The sequence below is a fragment of the Peromyscus maniculatus genome, chromosome 6, assembly GCF_049852395.1.
Source record: "Peromyscus maniculatus bairdii isolate BWxNUB_F1_BW_parent chromosome 6, HU_Pman_BW_mat_3.1, whole genome shotgun sequence".
NCBI classification, from domain to species: Eukaryota; Metazoa; Chordata; class Mammalia; order Rodentia; family Cricetidae; genus Peromyscus; species Peromyscus maniculatus.
In genome coordinates, this window is record NC_134857.1 from 74,598,445 (window position 1) to 74,616,837 (window position 18,393).

Genomic DNA, 18,393 nt, shown 5'->3' on the forward strand with positions numbered 1-18,393 from the left:
TTTGTGAGTGAACAAGAACGGGTAACAGAAGGCTAACGACACAGTATAGACAGAAAACTGCCCAGTGCACTTCATTTTATACCCAAAGAGTTTTTCCACGGTGAACCGAAGACCTTGAACACTCTTAATAGAAAGGGGCTTTTCCTGTTTATAGATTTTGTTTTTTATTCATTTATTTTAAAGGATTTATTTATTTACTATGCATACAGTGTTCTGTCTGCATGTTTGGTGAGTGACAGAAGAGGGCGCCAGATCTCATTACAGATGGTTGTGAGCCACCATGTGGTTGCTGGGAATTGAACTCGGGACCTCTGGAAGAGCAGTCAGTGCTCCTAACCTCTGAGCCATCTCTCCAGCCCCTGGTTTTTTTGTTTTAATTTTTTAACCCTCTAAAACAATCTAGATTATTGGGGGTGGGAGCGGGCTGGTGAGACAGCTCAGCAGGGTAAATGTAGTTCAATCCCCAGGACTCACAAGGTGGAAAGAGAGAACTGACTCCTCCTGTAAGCTGTTCTCTGACCTCCATGGCAGTCAAGTGTCCTCTACCCACTGCACAAATGACTGACTGAATGAATGAATAAATAGGCATAATTTTTTACAAGATCAACTAAAGAGCCAGAAATGTAGTTCACTGATAGTGTGCCTGCCTAGTGTGCATTCAATCTCCAGGACCACAGTGGGTGGGTGGGTGGGTGGATGGATGGATGGATGGATGGATGGATAGATGGATGGATGGATGAATAGATAGATAGATAGATAGATAGATAGATAGATAGATAGATAGATAGATAGATAGATAGATAGAATTTTTCAAAGCCAACTTTGGCTACTTGAGACCCTGTCTCAAAAACAACAGGGGTTGGAGACAGCTCATGGATTAGAGGGCTTGTTGCCCTTCTGGAGGACCCAGGCTTGATTCCCATCACCCACCTGGCAGCTCACAACCATCTAGAACTCCAGTGCCGGGGATCTAATGCTCGCTTCTGACCTCCTTAAGCACCAGGCATGCATGTGATACACATACATGTAGACAAAACAGCCATACACATAAAATAAATAACATCTAAGAAAAAAAATCAACCATAACAATAATAAAGGTGACAAAGCCCTGTGTGTCCACCAGCATAGTTATTTGACAACAAAGATTTATTCACTCACTCTGTCTACATCTATGAAAGACCTACCTTATGCCATGTATTATAGCAGGCACTTGGGTTCTGTGAACGTGATAGCAAAAGTCCCTGCCTACAAGGAGCCTCAGACTCTGTGATTCTTAATATGGTGCACACAGCAATGACTTATGAATTATCTGTGGTCCCAGGCCAGGACTACTACTCAACTTCAATAGAGCAGAAAATCAAGATCCAACCTTCAGGGGTTAGCCATGTAGCCCAGACGTAGAGCACTGCCTAACACCCACAAGGGAGACTCAGTCCTCAGCCCTGCAGGGAAGGAAAAGACAAGACCTGACCTTGGAACTGCAGCCAGAATTGGACAGCAAACACTTTAACAGGGAAAGACAAGAGGTGTGCAAGGCTTCAGAGCATTGCATTTCTTGTTGGCTACCGTCCACCCAGACAACACGAAGTCGACGCTGAGAAAGTCACTGGCACTTCACCCAGGAGCCAGTCCTTAGGGCCCCTTCTCTCCAGATCCCGGATCTTACCTCAAAAGCCACACGGTCTGACTGGTGTCGCCGCTCAGCCTCCTGCAGCTTGGCAAGCAATTCCTGCACGGTCTTCTTCAAGCTCTCAACATCTTCACTCACGTAGTTGTCAGCCTAGAAGAGGAGCAGAGAACGGAAAGGAATATTGCCACATCTGTGACCTGGTAAGAGAGGGCTGCCTCCCTGCCCAATGCTGGGATTTGCGTGACCCTGGCAAAAGAATTAGCATCACGGCAGGATACACAAAAACATTCTCCCTTAATCCCTAAGGGACTTGGCCAGTCTCAAACCACTCAACGATTTAGGACACAGTAACTTTGAAACACACCAAGGGAATGGTTTCCTTTAAAACACCTACATTTTTTACATTTATTTTGTGTGTTGGGGTGGTGGTGTGTATGCTGCTGCACGCGCTCACGCGCGCGCGCGCGCGCACGCACACACACACACACACACACACACACACACACACACACACACACACGGAGGGTGGAAGACCACCTGCTGGAGGTGGTTCCCTCCTTCCATTCTGTGGGGCTCAGAGACTTCAGGACAAACCCAAACTTGGCCACAGGTAGTGTTACCTGATCATCTCACTGGCTCAGTGGAAAGACTTCTTGGGGGTGGAGGTGGGGGCAGTGTGTGCTGTCTTTATGGGCATGCTCTGCCTTCCTCCAGATAAGAATGCTTTATTGTTGTTGTTCTGACATAAGGTCTCATTCTATAGCCCAGGTTGATCTGGAACTCACTATATATATAGTTCCAGTCTGACCTCAAATTTGTAGCAACCCGGCCTTGGCCTTCCTGGGCTAGGATTAAAGGTATGAACTACCAGTCCCAGGTTCAGAGGAGAGCTCTCTGAGAACAATGACCTCGATCCCTTTTGGACTAGGCTCCCATCACATGGAGGGCGGGCAGCCCCGAAGCCCAAAGGCACATCTTTTGCTCTTTTCACGACTCACACCAAGATCAGCAACGAAAGGGGCTGTTGGCTGGATAGACAGGTTTAGAGCAAAAGCAGGAGGCACATGGATGTGATGTGAGGAAGAAACGGGCGTCTCACTAGGTGAATGCTAGCTGTCCCTCCCAGACACACCCAGCCGTGGGCTGGCGGAAAGGCTAGGCGGGCATGCAGGGTCTCGCTCTCACTTCTGCTGCAAAGGCATGCACACAGCGTAACTCCGAGCGTCTGACACATGCTCCCAGTCTTGCACAGTGGGAAGCAGCAAACCCCAGCCTTTGCATTCCTCCGAGCTCCCGTGGGCTCCATTTCCAAATGTGTGAAACGGGGAAGACTCCTCACCACGCCCTGCCTCGAAGTCTGTCTCCAGAGTTGGGAAGGCAACTGTCAGAGCTTATAAGAATATAGTCAGACACTGCCAGGTGCTGCTATGATTTATTACCAGTAACTTATTTGCCAAACAGTGCTCCGTGGAAAGGGAACAACCCAAGCTGTATCACGTAGATGGAATCACACTTGAAATTTTGACATTAATGAAGTCACTCTGTCAATTCCTCCCTAGCCTCACTCAAGGACCCAGGCCAAGTGCAAACACTGCATGCAACAGGCTCCTGGGATGTATCCCTGACACACTGTCTTCTCATAAGAACCCTCTAATGACATGGAGATTTTTTTAAATTAATTAAAATGTCAGAGGTTCAGCTCTGTAGCAGACTGCTTGCTTAACATGTGCTCAGAGTTTAATTCCCAGCACTAGAGAGATTTTATCATGTAATACAATATAAAACAACAATAAAAGGCAGTTGTAAAACTACTTGTGAGAGGAACAAATAACAAAGCTGACATTGATCCTCCTGCCTCAGTCTCCCATGTCCTGAGATTGCGGGCATGTGCCATCATTCGTGGCTCAACAGACCAGACTTTCATACAGTAACACAAATAGACTCTAAAAATGTTATTTTGAACAAAATGATTTAAAAGATTTAAGTTCATATAAACTGAAATCACTTTACAGTGATTTTATTTAGAGTCATATATTAAGTATTTTATTGAGTTAGTGAGAAAAGAAGAAAAAACAGTACAATCAGTGATAGGCCTGGCTGGACCCATGATATGCTGTGACTCAACTCTACACATGAAGGCCAAAAAACCCAACCCAAAGAACTGTCCTTGGGGCTGGGTGTGCACTTTAGTGGTAGAGGCTGTAACTGTTGAAGAGACCCAGGTCCAGTCCTCAGCACTAGACAGACAGAAGCCCTTAATAACAAAACAAAGAAAAGGCACCCACCAAAGAAACAGGAGGCAAACAAAGACATGTAGTGTGTGGTGCAATCTCAAAACTGTAACTAAGTATTTGCATGGATGAAAAGGCAGAGGAAACTTCACCCAAGTGTAACTCTTGTCCCTCTGGAGATGAGACTGGACAGAGACGGAAAAGTGAGGGGTTATGGGAAGAGAAAGAAACCTGCATTCTGGAACCTGGCTGGGAGACAAAACTGTGAAGAGCATGGATACAGCCAAGACACACTGCTCAGTTTCCTAAGAGAGAGTTAAACAAGCAACTAAAAATAACAAATGAACTAAGCTTATTTGGGACCAAAACGTTGTCAACATGACCATATTATCACTCCTCTCTCATCCCAAACCCCAGACAATATACCTCAGAAATCGCCTTACAGGGTGATGAGATACAGGCTCAGTGGACAAAGGGGTGGCTACCAAGTCTCCTGGAACCCATGTGGTGGGAGGAGAGAACCATCTCCCTCAAGCTGTCTTCTGATCTTCACACACATTCGGGGGCATTCCCATGTACACGGGCACACACACTCAAGTGCACACACACAGTAAATAAACAGATGTAAAAAACTATGTTTTAAACCACCTGACAATTTCATTTACAAAAAGAAATTCTTTAAGACTAGAAATCAGCTCATATTTATACTCAATTTTTAAACTTAAAACTTAAGTTTTGCTTAGTCTTCAAATCGCGTTGTAAATTATGTCCTTTGAGCAACATAATCTAGAAAGCCACAATATCACAAAGCGCCACTGTAGACACCTAAGTTGACAGCCTCTCTAGGGAAGCCTGTGTGCTGTCGTTTTCCTGAGCCTCGAGCTCACCCTCTCTGGTGCCCCACACTGACATCTGGAACATGTACTGTCCCTTATCTTTACTAACAAACTGCCAGCTCTGCTTCCCTCTGACTCATCCTGGAATTATCTGCAGTGTAGTCAAGAATCTGGCTCTTCCTCCTCAGTGGCAATCCCTAAGGGAGGGTGAAGTCCTCAGGATGCTTAGAGACTACTGCTGCCACTGATGCAGAGATGAAAACTCTTTAAATTTTTCTTTTACTTTTGTTTCTGAATTTCCAAGATTTTCTACAGTTAGTATATTTTACTGTGGTAGTTTGAATGTAACTGACCCCCATAAGCTCTTAAGGAGTGGCACTATTAGGAGGTGTGGCTTTGTTGGAGTGGGTGTGGCCTTGTTGGAGGAAGTGTATCATTTGGGGGCGGGCTTTGAGGTCTCATATATGCCCAAGCCATGCCCAGTGCCTCAGTCCACTGTCCACTTCCTGCTGCCTTCCGATGTAGCCAGCACCATGTCTGCCTGAACGCCATGATGATGCTGGACTGAACCTCTGAAACTGTAAGCAAGTCACCTCAATTAACTGTTTTCCTTATAACAGTTGCTGTGGTCACAGTGTCTCTTCACAGCAATAGAGACCCTAACTAGGACACTTATTCTTTAATCACACAAGGTAACAAGTATCTTTTTTTTTTTTTTTTTTTTTAAAGCACAGCAACAGAGGAGAATGCAGTCTTATGGACTAACATGGAAAGACTTAAAGCCGGGCACTGGTGGCGCACGCCTTTAGTCCCCTCACACTCGGGAGGCAGAGGCAGGAGGATCTCTGTGAGTTCAAGGTCAGCCTGGTCTCCAGAGAGAGTTCTAGGACAGCCAGGGATACACAGAGAAACCCTGTCTCAAAAGCAAACAAACAAACAAAACAAAACAAAAAACCAGCAACAACAACAAAAACCTTAACTAAAAATCAGGAGGCTGGGAAAGCACCTCAGGAGTAAGAGCCTTGCACAGCATGCCGGAGGGAAAGCGTGCAAGGAGTAATGTGCTTAACATGATCCTGGACTTGAGAAATAGACGGACATGTGTTACTTAACGTATGTACATATTGTGCATGTATTTAAATGAGTGTCTGTGCATAGAAATAGTGGTACTCAACTTTAAACAAATATTAGACTCATCACTTAAACAGAGCTTTAAAAAACTGGTGCTGGCAATACAGAGGTGGCTGGGGGGTCAGGGTATCTTCCTGCTCTTGCAGAGGATCCAAGTTCAGTTCCCAGCACTCACATGATGGCTCAAAACTGTAAACTTAGGTTCAGGGGACCCAACAGCCGCTTCTGCCCTCTGCAGGAACCAGGCACACATGTGGTACACATACACACGTGCTGGCAAAACACTCATGAACATTTAAGAACAATTACTCTACATGTCCAAGGATGGGACCCAGGCACCACCTCCTTTAAAGCTCGTAAGGCTCGTCTAAGGGGCAGCCAAGCAGAGACCTCCTCTAGGAGGGCCCACCCACTTCAGTCTGCCAACAGTGGCTACTTTGTGAGCTTGGGGGATTTCCACTTTTTCTGTCTCTGTTGTTAGATTTTTATACCAAGTAAGTATGAGGTGGGATGGCCAGGGAGCAGGGGATGCTGCCTGCCGGTTGAACTCTGCTGACCATGGTCTCTCCCCTGTTACCTACCTCAGGTGGGCTGCTGTAGAAAGTCACGGGACCCTGACTAAAGCCATTTGGCTTCTCTAGTACCACCTGTGTAAAGAAAAATAAGGTCAGGAGTTAAAACAATTTAACCAACCAAGCAAACAATTTTGATGCAGTGTCACACCCTACAGACCAGTGAGATGGCTCAGAGGCACTTGCCACCAAACCTGACAACCTGAGTTCAATCCCCAGAACCCACTTGGCAGAGGAGAGAACTGACTCCAGCAAGTTGTCCCCTGACAGCCACACGTGTGTCATGGCATGAGTGCATGCATACACACGCTTAACACGTGCGCATGCCCACATGCAAAATAAATGTAAAACCATTTTTTTAAATCTTTTATGGAAAGAGATAAGGAAAAGGGAGGAAGAAAAGAAGTAGGAAAAGGCAGAGAAGAAAGGAACAAGAGAAGGAGCGATTTCCAGTACTCCAGGAGAAAGCAGAAAGCAGAGGGTGGCAAGATGGCCTTGAGAGGGACTCCAACCTGTGGGGTGGAGGAAATAGACCTCAGGCTAACGCTTGCAGCGGACTGGAAAACCTGTGAGGCACATCCCTCCCAGGAATACAAGCCACTGCTCGCCATAAATACTGCGCTTTCCTTTCGGTGGGGATCCTGACAGGTTTTGACAAAGCGCAATGAAGAGAGGAAAAAGTTTTTTCTACAATTCTGTCTAACCCAAAGCTAGACCATTCATCATGTGACTGCTCATTTGTGCCAACAAGGGGCTTTGTGGCCTGACTCTGACTATGCACTTGACAAGGTGCCTCTCACCAGCCAAGTGTGACATCAGGCCTCAATAGTGCTTTCAGGCAAAGGGAAGTAAATTTGGAAACATCCAGCACACGAAACCCAGTCAAGACAAGGAGGAACTCTTCTGGTACCAGCTGCTAGGCCATTATTCCCTTCAGAATAGGGAGGGGACTGCTGGAGAAAGACCATCTGACTCAAACCAAAAGGCAAACAAAGGAGACAGAATTCAGGTCTCAGGAGCCTGAAGGAGAAGTCAAGAAGAGCTTGCTCTGCTTCTGAGGACATTCCTGCCCTGGAACTTTGAAAAAGCTGGGCAGCAGAATCCCATACTACCTCCCAAAGAAGATTTATATAGTGTTTGCTCCTACATTGCTGATGCCTCTGCATCCTACATCTAGGTCAGGCTAAGGACACAGGGACAGGATGGTGAACCTCTAACCTCATGGAGTTTCCCAGCCCAGGGCTGAGATAACTGCATACACAGATAACAGACTGAATTGACTGCAGCTCTTACAGGCTTGGCTGTGATTCTCAGGACCCACATGGCAGCTCAGAACTACCTATAACTTCAGTTCAAAGGATCTAATACTCTTGGCCTCCTGGGACACTGGGCACATTGCATGGTACATATACACATAGACAGACAAACACTCATACACAAAAAATAAAATAATAAATCTAAGCTGGGTGTGGCAGCACACACCTTTAATCCCAGCACTTGGGAGGCAGAGGCAGGTGGATCTCTGAGAGTTCCAGGCCATCCTGGTCTACAGAGTGAATTCTAGGATAGCTAGGGCTACATAAAGACCTTGTCTCAAAAAAAATAAAATAAAATAAAATAAAATAAATAAACACACAAACAATAAATCTTTATTTAAAAAAAAAAAAAAAAAGACTTCCATTTCTACTTAGGCTCACCCAAGTTCGGCAAGATCAACTTACAGGAAGTTTGGATGCACAGGTGATCGTCCAAGGCTATGTGTGCTGGGAACCCTACTTCTGTGAGTTCTCAGGAAGCCAGATCCCCTCTATGCTCTCCCTTGGCCATGGCTTGAGAGTCAGCACCATTCCAAAGTACCTGTATCTCCTGCCGCTGCAGAGGGTCTCCTGGATTCCTGTCGAGCTTGCTACTTATATCCTCCCGGAGCTTCTGCAGGCAGTTCCTGGCCTGGTAAAAAGAGAGCCAAGACACTTCAGACTCAGGGCAGGGAAAGCAGACCTTTGGGTCACCCCCAACCCATGCTACGTTCAGTCTGACACTGTGCTACACAGTGGCTGCAGGTGGAGGGACTGTACTCGGGTGGGGTGACAGGCCCCGTCTCTCCTGGACAAGCAACGAGATAAATTAATCCCCTCCCCTGGCAGCACTGACATGCTAGTTGAAAAAGACACGTGGCACAAAGGACAAATAAGATGTGTGGTACGGACTCAGTGGCAGGTGCTAAGGAGAAGCAGAAGCCAGGCAGGGGCTGGGAAACACTGGGGAAGGTGGTGGACCACACAGACCAAACAGCCCAGAGAGCTGGCCAGGTGCAGGATACCTGATCCACTGTGGATTAGTGGATTAGATCCAAAAGGTCAAAAATGCTATTTGGAAACAGAGGCAGGAATTGGTCTGAGTAAAGAGTCCCAGGACAACGGGGCTCCAGAGAGAGATCCTGTCGCAAAAAAAAACAAGTAACAAATAAAAATAAATAAATACTATTTGACACATAGGAGGCCACGGGGCACTTCAGTGACATAAAAGGGACAGAAGAAAAAACTACCAGAACCCGTAAAAGGAGCCCCAGAAACTTGAGGTTTGGAATCTAGGAGTTCCCTCCAAGGAAGAAGGGTCCACACCTCCTGGATGTACTGGACCTCACTCTTCAGCTGGTTGATGTTCTTCTCATGGATCCTCTTGTCTCCAGACCTCCCTTTCAAGTAAACCTGCAATAAGGACAGCACTGTTAACACACAGCCCCATACCCAGAAGGAAGGAATACACTGTTACCACCAGTTTACTCAGGGACAGTGTGGTGATTCAGCTCAGCAGACTTAAAAATGGATTCCTACTACTCAGTGTAGGCAGTGCTGGGGACCAAATTCAGGTCTTCATGCTTGCTAGACACGTTCTGTCAACTGAGCTACAGCCTAGGCCCCAAATGCATCACCCTTGGGCCTATTTAATCTACTCCTAGAAATGTATCCTAACAACAAATTCAGCTGTGGTGATACTGTGTCCCCAATATATTGTGCATCCTAATAAACTTATCTGGGGTCAGAGGACAGAACAGCTACTAGATATAGAGGTCAGAAAATAGTGGCACACACGCCTTTAATCCTAGCATTGTGAAGGCAGAGATCCATTCGGATGTCTGTGAGTTCAAAGTCACACTGGAAACAACCAGGCATGGTGACTGACGCCTTTAATCCCAGTCAGTGATGGCAGGAAGCAGAAAGGTATATAAGGTGTGAGGACCAGGAACTAGAGCCTGGTTAAGCTTTTAGGCTTTTGAGCAACACAGTTCTGCTGAGATTCATTCTGGATGAGGACACAGAGGCTTCCAGTTTGAGGAAACGAGATCAGCTGAGGAATTAGTGAGGTGAGGTTAGCTGTGGCTTGTTCTGTTTCTCTGATCTCAGCGTTCACCCCAATACCTGGCTCCGGGTTTGTTTTTATTAATAAGACCTTTTAAAATTCATGCTACATTCAGCTAAACAATACACACCCATACCGGCACACTCAACCACACCATGTAAGTTGATGGAAAAGTGGCCGGAAGGATGCACTCTCAGCCAGTCATGCAGTTCCCACGGGAAGAGGTCTGAAGGAGCCTTTTCCAGCCGAGGAACCGGCTCTGACTGGTGGAATACATACACTTCAGGGACATCTATGTTCAGTCAAGTATTAGACATGGTTGCAAAAGAATGAAAATAGACCGAATATCCAATGATGGGTAATTAATTCAATAAATTACAGTGTTTAGTGGAATATTATGCAGCTAGTAAAATGCCAGATACCTAGAGACACGGAAGATGTTACAATGTGTCATTCAGTGTTGGCAGAGAAGATGAAACAGAGCATACTAACACAATTCCATTTGCTCTTTTTAAAAAGTACATATGTCTGTATGTCTAGGAGGATATACAGTAAGGTGCTTACAATGGTTACCCTGCTAGATTATGGGGTAGCTTTGCCTCCTTCAAGAGGCATGCAATTACTCTGAGTAAGGAAAATAAAGTAATTAAAGGCATCCAGCTTGGAAAGAAGAAGTAAAACAATGCCTATTTGCAGATGACAAGATGACATATCCTTGCACAGAGAACGGCCTAAGAAACCCGGCAGAACGACAAATGGAGAGTGGTGAGGCTGAAGGATGTCACTCCGTGTACAAACTGGTTGTCTTCCTACAGCCTAGCAATTAGCAATCCAAAGGTGAAGCCTCATTGACAGGAGCTGGGGAGATGATGGCTCAATGATTATGAGCACTTCTCTGCAATCACGAGGACTAGAGTTTAGATTCTAGCACCAAAGTAACAAGCAGGCTTCCCCACAAGTGCCTGTGACCCCAGCTTCAAGTGTGGCAGAGATGGGAAGATCTCCAGGGACTGGGGGCTTCCAGTCTAGCTGAGAAAGGATAGGTCTTAGGTTTAGGGAGAGATCCCTGCCTCAACAGGAAAGGCAGACAGTAAGAGAACACACCCAAAGGCATCTTCTGGCCTTTACACATGTGCCCAGTACACAGGTAAATGTACTCACCCACTCCCACATGTATACATACATACATACATACATACATACATAAAAGAATAAACAAAAGTTCATTTGCAGCTGGCTGTGGTAACACACTTGTAATTCCAGCACTTGAGAAGCTGAGGCATGAGTTCCAGGCTAGTCTGAACTACAAAGTGAAATCCCATCTTAAAAATAATAACAGAGGTCCAGCAGCCACCAGGCAGCAGGAAGCCACCCAAGCAAGCCACGCTGATGCGAGTGGCAGTGTAACCACCAGAGATCATGTTGAGGCTTGTAGTCCCTGCAGCCGCTGAGGGCTGTGTTTACCACTGATGCCCATGTGATGCCTGTGGTCTGGGCTGCCACGGGAAGCCATGTTAATGTCTGTGGGTGAGGGAGGGCCGGCCCCAACCCTTGCTGGCCCACAGACTACCATGCAGGTGGTCTTGTGGACATGGTCACCACTGTGGACACTGCTTTGGGCACTGCTCAGCTCTCCTCAGCTCATGGCTTCTGGTGCAAATGTAGGCGGAGAAAGACTCATCCTCCCTTGGGTGCTAGGAATATGACTATGCTCCAGTGAATATATATATGGACAACAAAAATGGACTTGTTTTTGTTTTGTTTTATTTTGGGGGGGATCACAGGGGAAAGGAGGGTGGACATGGGAAGACTAGGAGGTGAGCACAATCGGGGGTGCATGATATAAGATTCCCAAATCATCAAAAAAAATAAAATAAAATAAATGAAGTGCTGTTACTTTAAGGAAATAATAATAATAATAATAATAATAATAATAATAATAATAGATTCCAAGCCAGGCATACTGGTGCACACCTTTAATCGCAGCACTCAGGAAGCAGAGGCAGGAAAATAAAGAATTGAGACCATCCTGGGTTACAACCAAGTTCCAAGCCAGCCTGGCCTATAATGCAAGACCTTACTTATCTCAAAAAGTAGCACAATAAGGGACTGGAAAGATGGATCAATAACTGATAATAGGTTTGATTCCCAGCAAACTCAAAACCATCTGTAGCTCCAGTTCTAGGGGATCCCAATGCCCTCTTCTAACCTACATGGGCATCAGGTACCCACATGGTATACAGACATAAATGTGAGCAAAACATTCATGCACATAGAATAAAACAAATAAATTCAAAATTAATATTTTTAAATAGCAAAATAAATTCAAGTTTTCTATTTTAAAATTTACAAACTAGTTACTATAAAAAATTTAAAGAAAACCTTAAAAAATTAACTCCATGGTTAACCCTGTCTTTCTTTACAGGTAGACTCAGACTGCAATCCTTCCCAAATTGACCAACAGATTCAATACATTCATACTGAAACTCTAGCTGGCTTTTTTTGCAGAAACTGGTAAACTGAACCTAAAATTCATAAAGAAATGTAAGGAGGGGCTGGAGAGCTGGCTCAGTGGTTAAGAGCACTGGTTGTTCTTCCAGAGGACCAGGGTTCAATTCCCAGCATCCATATGACAGCTCACAATGGTCTAACTCCAGTTCCAGAGAATTTGACACCTTCATACCAATGCACATAAAATAAGGTTTTAAAAAGAAAAGCCAATAAAGGGGGGAGGGGGGAGTAGGAGGGAGTGGCTTAGAAAGATTCACAGGCCCTTTTGGATCAGGAAGGAGAGAGAGGAGGTTACTAGTCTCATCTCCGATGCTTCTCTACCAGTCAGGTTTTTAATCCCGATATTTAACTCCCGAGTTGTTATTAATAACAGAATATAAGTAAAGGCTTCAGGAGACTATGCACATGAGTGCAGTTGACTGGGGAGGCCAGAAGAGGGCATCAGATTCCCTGGTGCTGGAGTTACAGGCAGTTTTGCGCCACTTGACATGGGTGCTGGGAACCCAAGTCAGGTCCTCTGAAGAGCAGTAAGCACTCTTAACCACTGAGTCAACTCCCCAGCCTCTTCTAAAGTTACGTTTTAAAAAGAAGGAAAACTGTTCATGCCCATGCCTGGGGCCAGGCTCCACCCAAGCTGTTCACTGCAGGCTGGACTTGGGTGTTAGAACCCCTGTAGGAGATGGATGACCGGGAGCTAGCATCTTCCTGATGGCTCCAGTTGGTGTATGAGCTGTCAATCAGCAGCTCTTTCGTGTACCTGCAGGGTGGGGAAAGCAGAAAGAAAAAGGGAGAGTGGACTAAGCTCACCTTAATGATCTCTTCGTGCCCATCATGGGACTCCACCAGTTCTGAAGCCAGAGAATGACCAGAGGAGCGATCAGACACCATGGCATAAGTCGTCCTGCCCGCCTGCCGGAGAGACAGAGAGAAGGGACTCAGAAACCACACCGCAACCAGGACCTCCTGCCCTCGACCCACACAGAGATTTCTTTGCCCCCCAAGAGCAGCCAGACAGCAACCAGGACACGGGGCAGGGAATGTTAGTAGAAAACTTGGGTTAGCTTTCATTTGAGTGGGAGTCTCCCACTTCCCAAAGCACGAAGCTGAGGTAGCTGGGTGTGTTGGAAGGGAGATGCTCTCAGGCTTGCAGCAACAGGCGTGGCTCCAGGAAACACTAGGGTGAACGGTCAGCAGCAAGAAAGAACTGGCTGAGAGGAGGCCTTGCCCCGGCAGACACCGTGATACCTTCTGGGCTATGTGCTCAAGCTCATCTCCTGTCAGCTCACTCTGGAGGGTCAGCCTGAGAATGTCCACGCTGCCCTAATAATGACAATAACAGTGACAGTGACCCCTCACCTTTCAAGCCTACAAGCACAACCAGCTAAGGTGTACTCTCTGGCAGGCCTTGTCCATCACCAATTCAAAGACAAGTCCAGAGAAACGCTCTCAGCTTGCCCAATATCAGGTGACCCTGGGTACTGGCATGTTTCAGGCAGCCTGGGTGCCCCACACCGAAGGATGACTGACTATACAAGCACAAGGCTCCATGTGGCCCCGGGACCCACCTTGATTATCAGATCACAGGAGCATAGGGTATTGGGTCTCCTTCCCCAGAGAACAGAGCAATTATCCCCAGTCTGTCATCTCCAAGCCAGAATTCTTGTTTGTTTGTTTGGAGACTGGTCTCATGTAGCCCAGGATAGCCTTGAACTGCTGATTTTCCTGTCCCCACTTCCCCTGTGCTGAGATTACAGGTGTACACCAATGCACTCAGCTCTTGAAGCCAGACTCTCTACCTCTGACAACCAGCCAGGAAGGTTTTGAAGCCTAGGATATCCTTCTGGAGCCAAACAATAAGTAAGACCCTGAATCCCAAGTTGGGAATGGACACACACACATGCACACAGACACACAGACACACACACACACACACCCCTTAGGCAAGGTCTCACTATGCAGCTCTGACTGTCCTGAAATTCACTATTTAGAGTAGACTGCCCTTGAACTCACAGAGGTCTACCTAACTTCACCTTATTTCATGAGACAAAGTTAACTCACTGAACCTGGAGCTCACCAATCTGGCTAGGTTGGAAAGTCAGCAAAATACCCCCAAATCCTCCTGTCTCCACCCTCTAGCACTGAGATTACAGTCTGGTTGTTTAAAAAGGATTTATTTCTCTTTATTTTATGTGTATAAGATATATGCATGTGCATCATGTGGGTGCAATGCCCTTGGAGGCCAGAAGAGGGCATCAGATCCCCTGGAATTGGAGATAAAGACAGTTGTGAGTCACCATGTGGTTGCTGGGAACCAAACCCAGGTGCTATGCAAGAGCCACCAGTGTTCTTAAATTCTGAGCATCTCTCCAGCCTTCCTGCCCATTCTCACCACAAAAATGGTAACTGTGTGAGGCAATGCATTTGCTGATTAGCTAGATTGCATCATTCCACCCTATACACATACTTCAAATATAAATACAATTTTATCTGTCCTTAAAAAAAAATGGTATGTCAGGTGTAGCCTAGAACTTGCTATGCAGACCAAGCTGGCCTTGAACTCACAGAGATATGCCTGTCTTTGTGCTGGGCTTAGAGGCATGAACCACCAATCTTAGTCAAGATAATTAAGGCAACTGTTAGGTATACATTAATCTTAGCAGTTAATAAGGAGGAAAGCAGATTGTAAACTGATGGCTGGTTGTAATTGTCAACTTGACACAACCTAGAATCACTTGGGAAAGGAGACTCAATGAGAAATTGTCTGGATTAAGCCAGGCGTGGTGGCGCACGCCTTTAGTCCCAGCACTGGGGAGCCAGAGGCAGGCGGATCTCTGAGTTTGAGGCCAGCCTGGTCTACAAAGTGAGTTCTAGGACAGCCAGTGCTATACAGAGAAACGTTGTCTCAAAAAAGCCCAAAACAGGGCTGGAGAGGTGGCTCAGAGGTTAAGAGCACTGACTGTTCTTCCAGAGGTCCTGAGTTCAATTCCCAGCAACCACATGGTGGCTCACAACCATCCGTAATGAGATCTGGCATTCAGGCAGAACACTGTATACATAATAAATAAATAAATCTTTTTTTTAAAAAAAGAAGCCCAAAACAACAACAGCAACATGGTATTTATGTGCTGGAGATGTATGTAGCTCGCTTGGTAGAATGCTTGACTCGGATGGAAAAAGTCCCAGGTCAGTTTTCAACATTGCATAAAACCTGGCAGGGTGTAGCACGTCTGTAATCCCAGCACCTGGGAAGCAGACACAAGAGGATCACAAGTTCGAGACTGGGCTACACAGTAAAATCGTGTTTCAAAAGACCCCCTACCAAAAGATAATGAAACAGATATTTCTAAAATCCCTGTAGCTATCAAAAGACTGAAGTAATACTATGAACAACTCTGAATATAAATTTGATCCTTTAGAGTAAATGGACCAATTCCTAAAAAAGAGAAAAAGAACATCTATCACTCCAAGTCACTCAGTACAGAATGAATAATGTGAGTCTACAGCTCATAAGGAAGTCAGGTTTATAATAATAACTAAATAATAATAATAATAATAGTGTATACACACACACACATATATATATATAATCAGGCTTATATAATCTGGAACTCTCAAAGCAGAACTCTCCAGGCCTCAATGGCTCCACTGACTCAGTTCATGGACTGGAGAAGTAAAACCAGTTCTTTACAATCTCACACAGAGAACAGAAGACAGTTCTCTTGATGACGCCAGCGTAAGCCAGTACCAGACAAAGTCAATAGATGTGTGTGCATGCAGTGGGAGGGGGAAGACACATAACACGGGACGGACATGATGGACACAGGAATACTGACCAGTGTCTTTCACAAATAGAATCTATTCCCTAATATTTGGTTATAGTCTAGACAGAAACATGAAGAGGCATTTTACTAATGAAGGAATACAGAGAGCAAATAAGCACACATAAATATATTCATCATTAATATTAAGCACATGTAAATTAAAATCACACTGAATACTATTACGTATCTATCAGAATAATTGAAATAGTGATCATTTTGACAGTACATATACTAAAATTGGAACAGGGTCAGTGAGATGGCCCAGGGGCAAAGGTGCTTGCTGCCAAGCCTGAAGGCCCGAGTTCAATCCCCAGGACTCACATGGTAGAGACAAATAAACCACTCTGGCAAGCTGCTCTCTGTACGGACATGCACTGTGGCACGGAAGTACACAGAATCACACAAAATCTCAAGTTCAAAGCCAACCTGGGCTACAATGAGACTGTCTCAAAATAACAAGGGAAAGAAATCCTTAAGCGTTATGGTTCAGAAGTGAAGATCTTATCTGTCATGCACAAGGCCCTGAGTCCAATCTCCAGCATCCCCCCACTTCCCAAAAACCTCCCTTCAATAGGCAAATCGTTTAACTTGGTAGGATTTTTTACTTATTAAAAAAAAATTTATGTTATATGTATGGGTGTTCTGCCTGGCCCTACATCTGCGTACCACGTGCATGCCCGATGACCAAGGAGGCCAGAAGAGGTTGCTGGATCCCCTAGAACTGTAGTTATAGGTGGTTGTGAGCCACCATGTGGGTGTTGGGAATCAAACCCAGGTCCTCTGGAAGAGCAGTCAGTGCTCTAACTGCTGAGCTGTCTCTCCAGCCCTGGGAACCATTAAATTTGTAAATCCATTATTTTAGAACATTACTCAGCAACAAAAGGAGGCAAATACTGATACGTGTACTAGCCACATCCAGAGAATTATGTGTAGGAACAAAAACAATAAAATAGGGAGATGCCATACAGCCCCATTTATGTGATATTCTTGAATGAGCAAGTAAAGAAACGGAGACACACCTTCAGCTCGGGTGACCTAGGAAAATGGCTCGCTACTCTTTTGACCTAGAAAACACTACACAATTATGCAGTTCCAGAGATTTACATTTTTGTGCTCACTTCAAGAACACCCATGAAACCGCCCGCCCAGGCCATCCAGGGTTTGCCTATCCGAAAGCCTGGAAAACCACGAAGCACTGAAAGACGTCACTTTAAAGGAGCAAAGTGTGCCATTCCGGCAGTAGAATGGTGGAGTCGGCAGATGTGCCCAGGTCGAACAGTGGGGCTGGACAGGGTTGGCGGCTAAAAAAACGTGCTTAAAAATGGAGAGAGTAATGCTCAACTTCAGGGTTTGGCTGTGGACTCTCCAGTCACTGAACACATCGACCCACTATCAGAACTCACGAGGCTACTAATCCATGTACGAACTCCTCCTGCCCAGAGATGACTCTTCACTGACAAAAACTTGCAGCCTGGGGATAAATCCAGCACAAAACAAATGCAAAAATGAAAAAGAAAGACAGAGAACAGATTAAAGACTGCCTGAGCTAATGGAAGGGTTGGGTAAAAGGGCAGCTGTGAGACTCTGACGTAGCAGCAACGGTGGTGGTGACCAGGAAAAGTCCAGTCAGTTGGTGTCCATGGCAATACCCTGTAATACAGCATTCTGGAATCTGAAACTGACTAATAGGTATAGGGATTCCTATCATCTTTCTTTTTTAATATTTATTTTTATTTTATGTGCATTGGTGTTTTGTCTGCATGTCTGTCTGTGTGAGCATATCAGATTCTTGGAGTTACAGACAGTTGCGAGCTGCCATGTGGGTGCTGGGAACTGAACCTGGGTCTTCTGCAAGAGCAGTCAGTGCTCTGAATGGCCAAGCCATCTCTCCAGCCCCGCTATTATCTATTTTTTAAGACAGGATCTCACATGGTGACCCATCTTGTCTTTGAACTTGTGATTCTGTTGCCTCAGCAAAAACTGCTTTTAATGCTCACTAATATTCTATTTAATGGATAAATTAATTTATTCAAGCCGGGCGGTGGTGGCGCATGCCTTTAATCCCAGCACTCGGGAGGCAGAGCCAGGCGGATCTCTGTGAGTTCGAGGCCAGCCTGGGCTACCAAGTGAGTCCCAGGAAAGGCGCAAAGCTACACAGAGAAACCCTGTCTCGAAAAACCAAAAAAAAAAAAAAAAAAAAATTTATTCAAACCAACCCCTATGTAAGTTGTCAGTTTATATTTATTCTCTCTCTCTCTCTCTCTCTCTCTCTCTCTCTCTCTCTCTCTCTCTCTCTCTCTC

General features: G+C 45.5%; 1 protein-coding gene across 2 annotated transcripts in view; it reads right to left on the minus strand.

Annotated features, from left to right (window-relative positions):
- Tuft1 (tuftelin 1) overlaps nucleotides 1-18,393 on the minus strand; it is a 43,175-nt gene that overhangs the window by 11,433 nt on the left and 13,349 nt on the right. The window contains exons 2-7 of one of the 2 annotated variants that reach the window (XM_006994795.4): nucleotides 13,517-13,591; nucleotides 13,079-13,180; nucleotides 9,022-9,108; nucleotides 8,258-8,347; nucleotides 6,410-6,475; nucleotides 1,667-1,780 (exon numbers count right to left, since the gene is read on the minus strand). In XM_006994795.4, the coding sequence (XP_006994857.1) occupies nucleotides 1,667-1,780; nucleotides 6,410-6,475; nucleotides 8,258-8,347; nucleotides 9,022-9,108; nucleotides 13,079-13,180; nucleotides 13,517-13,591 (534 nt within the window). The remainder of the gene's footprint in view (nucleotides 1-1,666; nucleotides 1,781-6,409; nucleotides 6,476-8,257; nucleotides 8,348-9,021; nucleotides 9,109-13,078; nucleotides 13,181-13,516; nucleotides 13,592-18,393) is intronic. The other variant, XM_006994796.4, reaches the window with a different exon arrangement.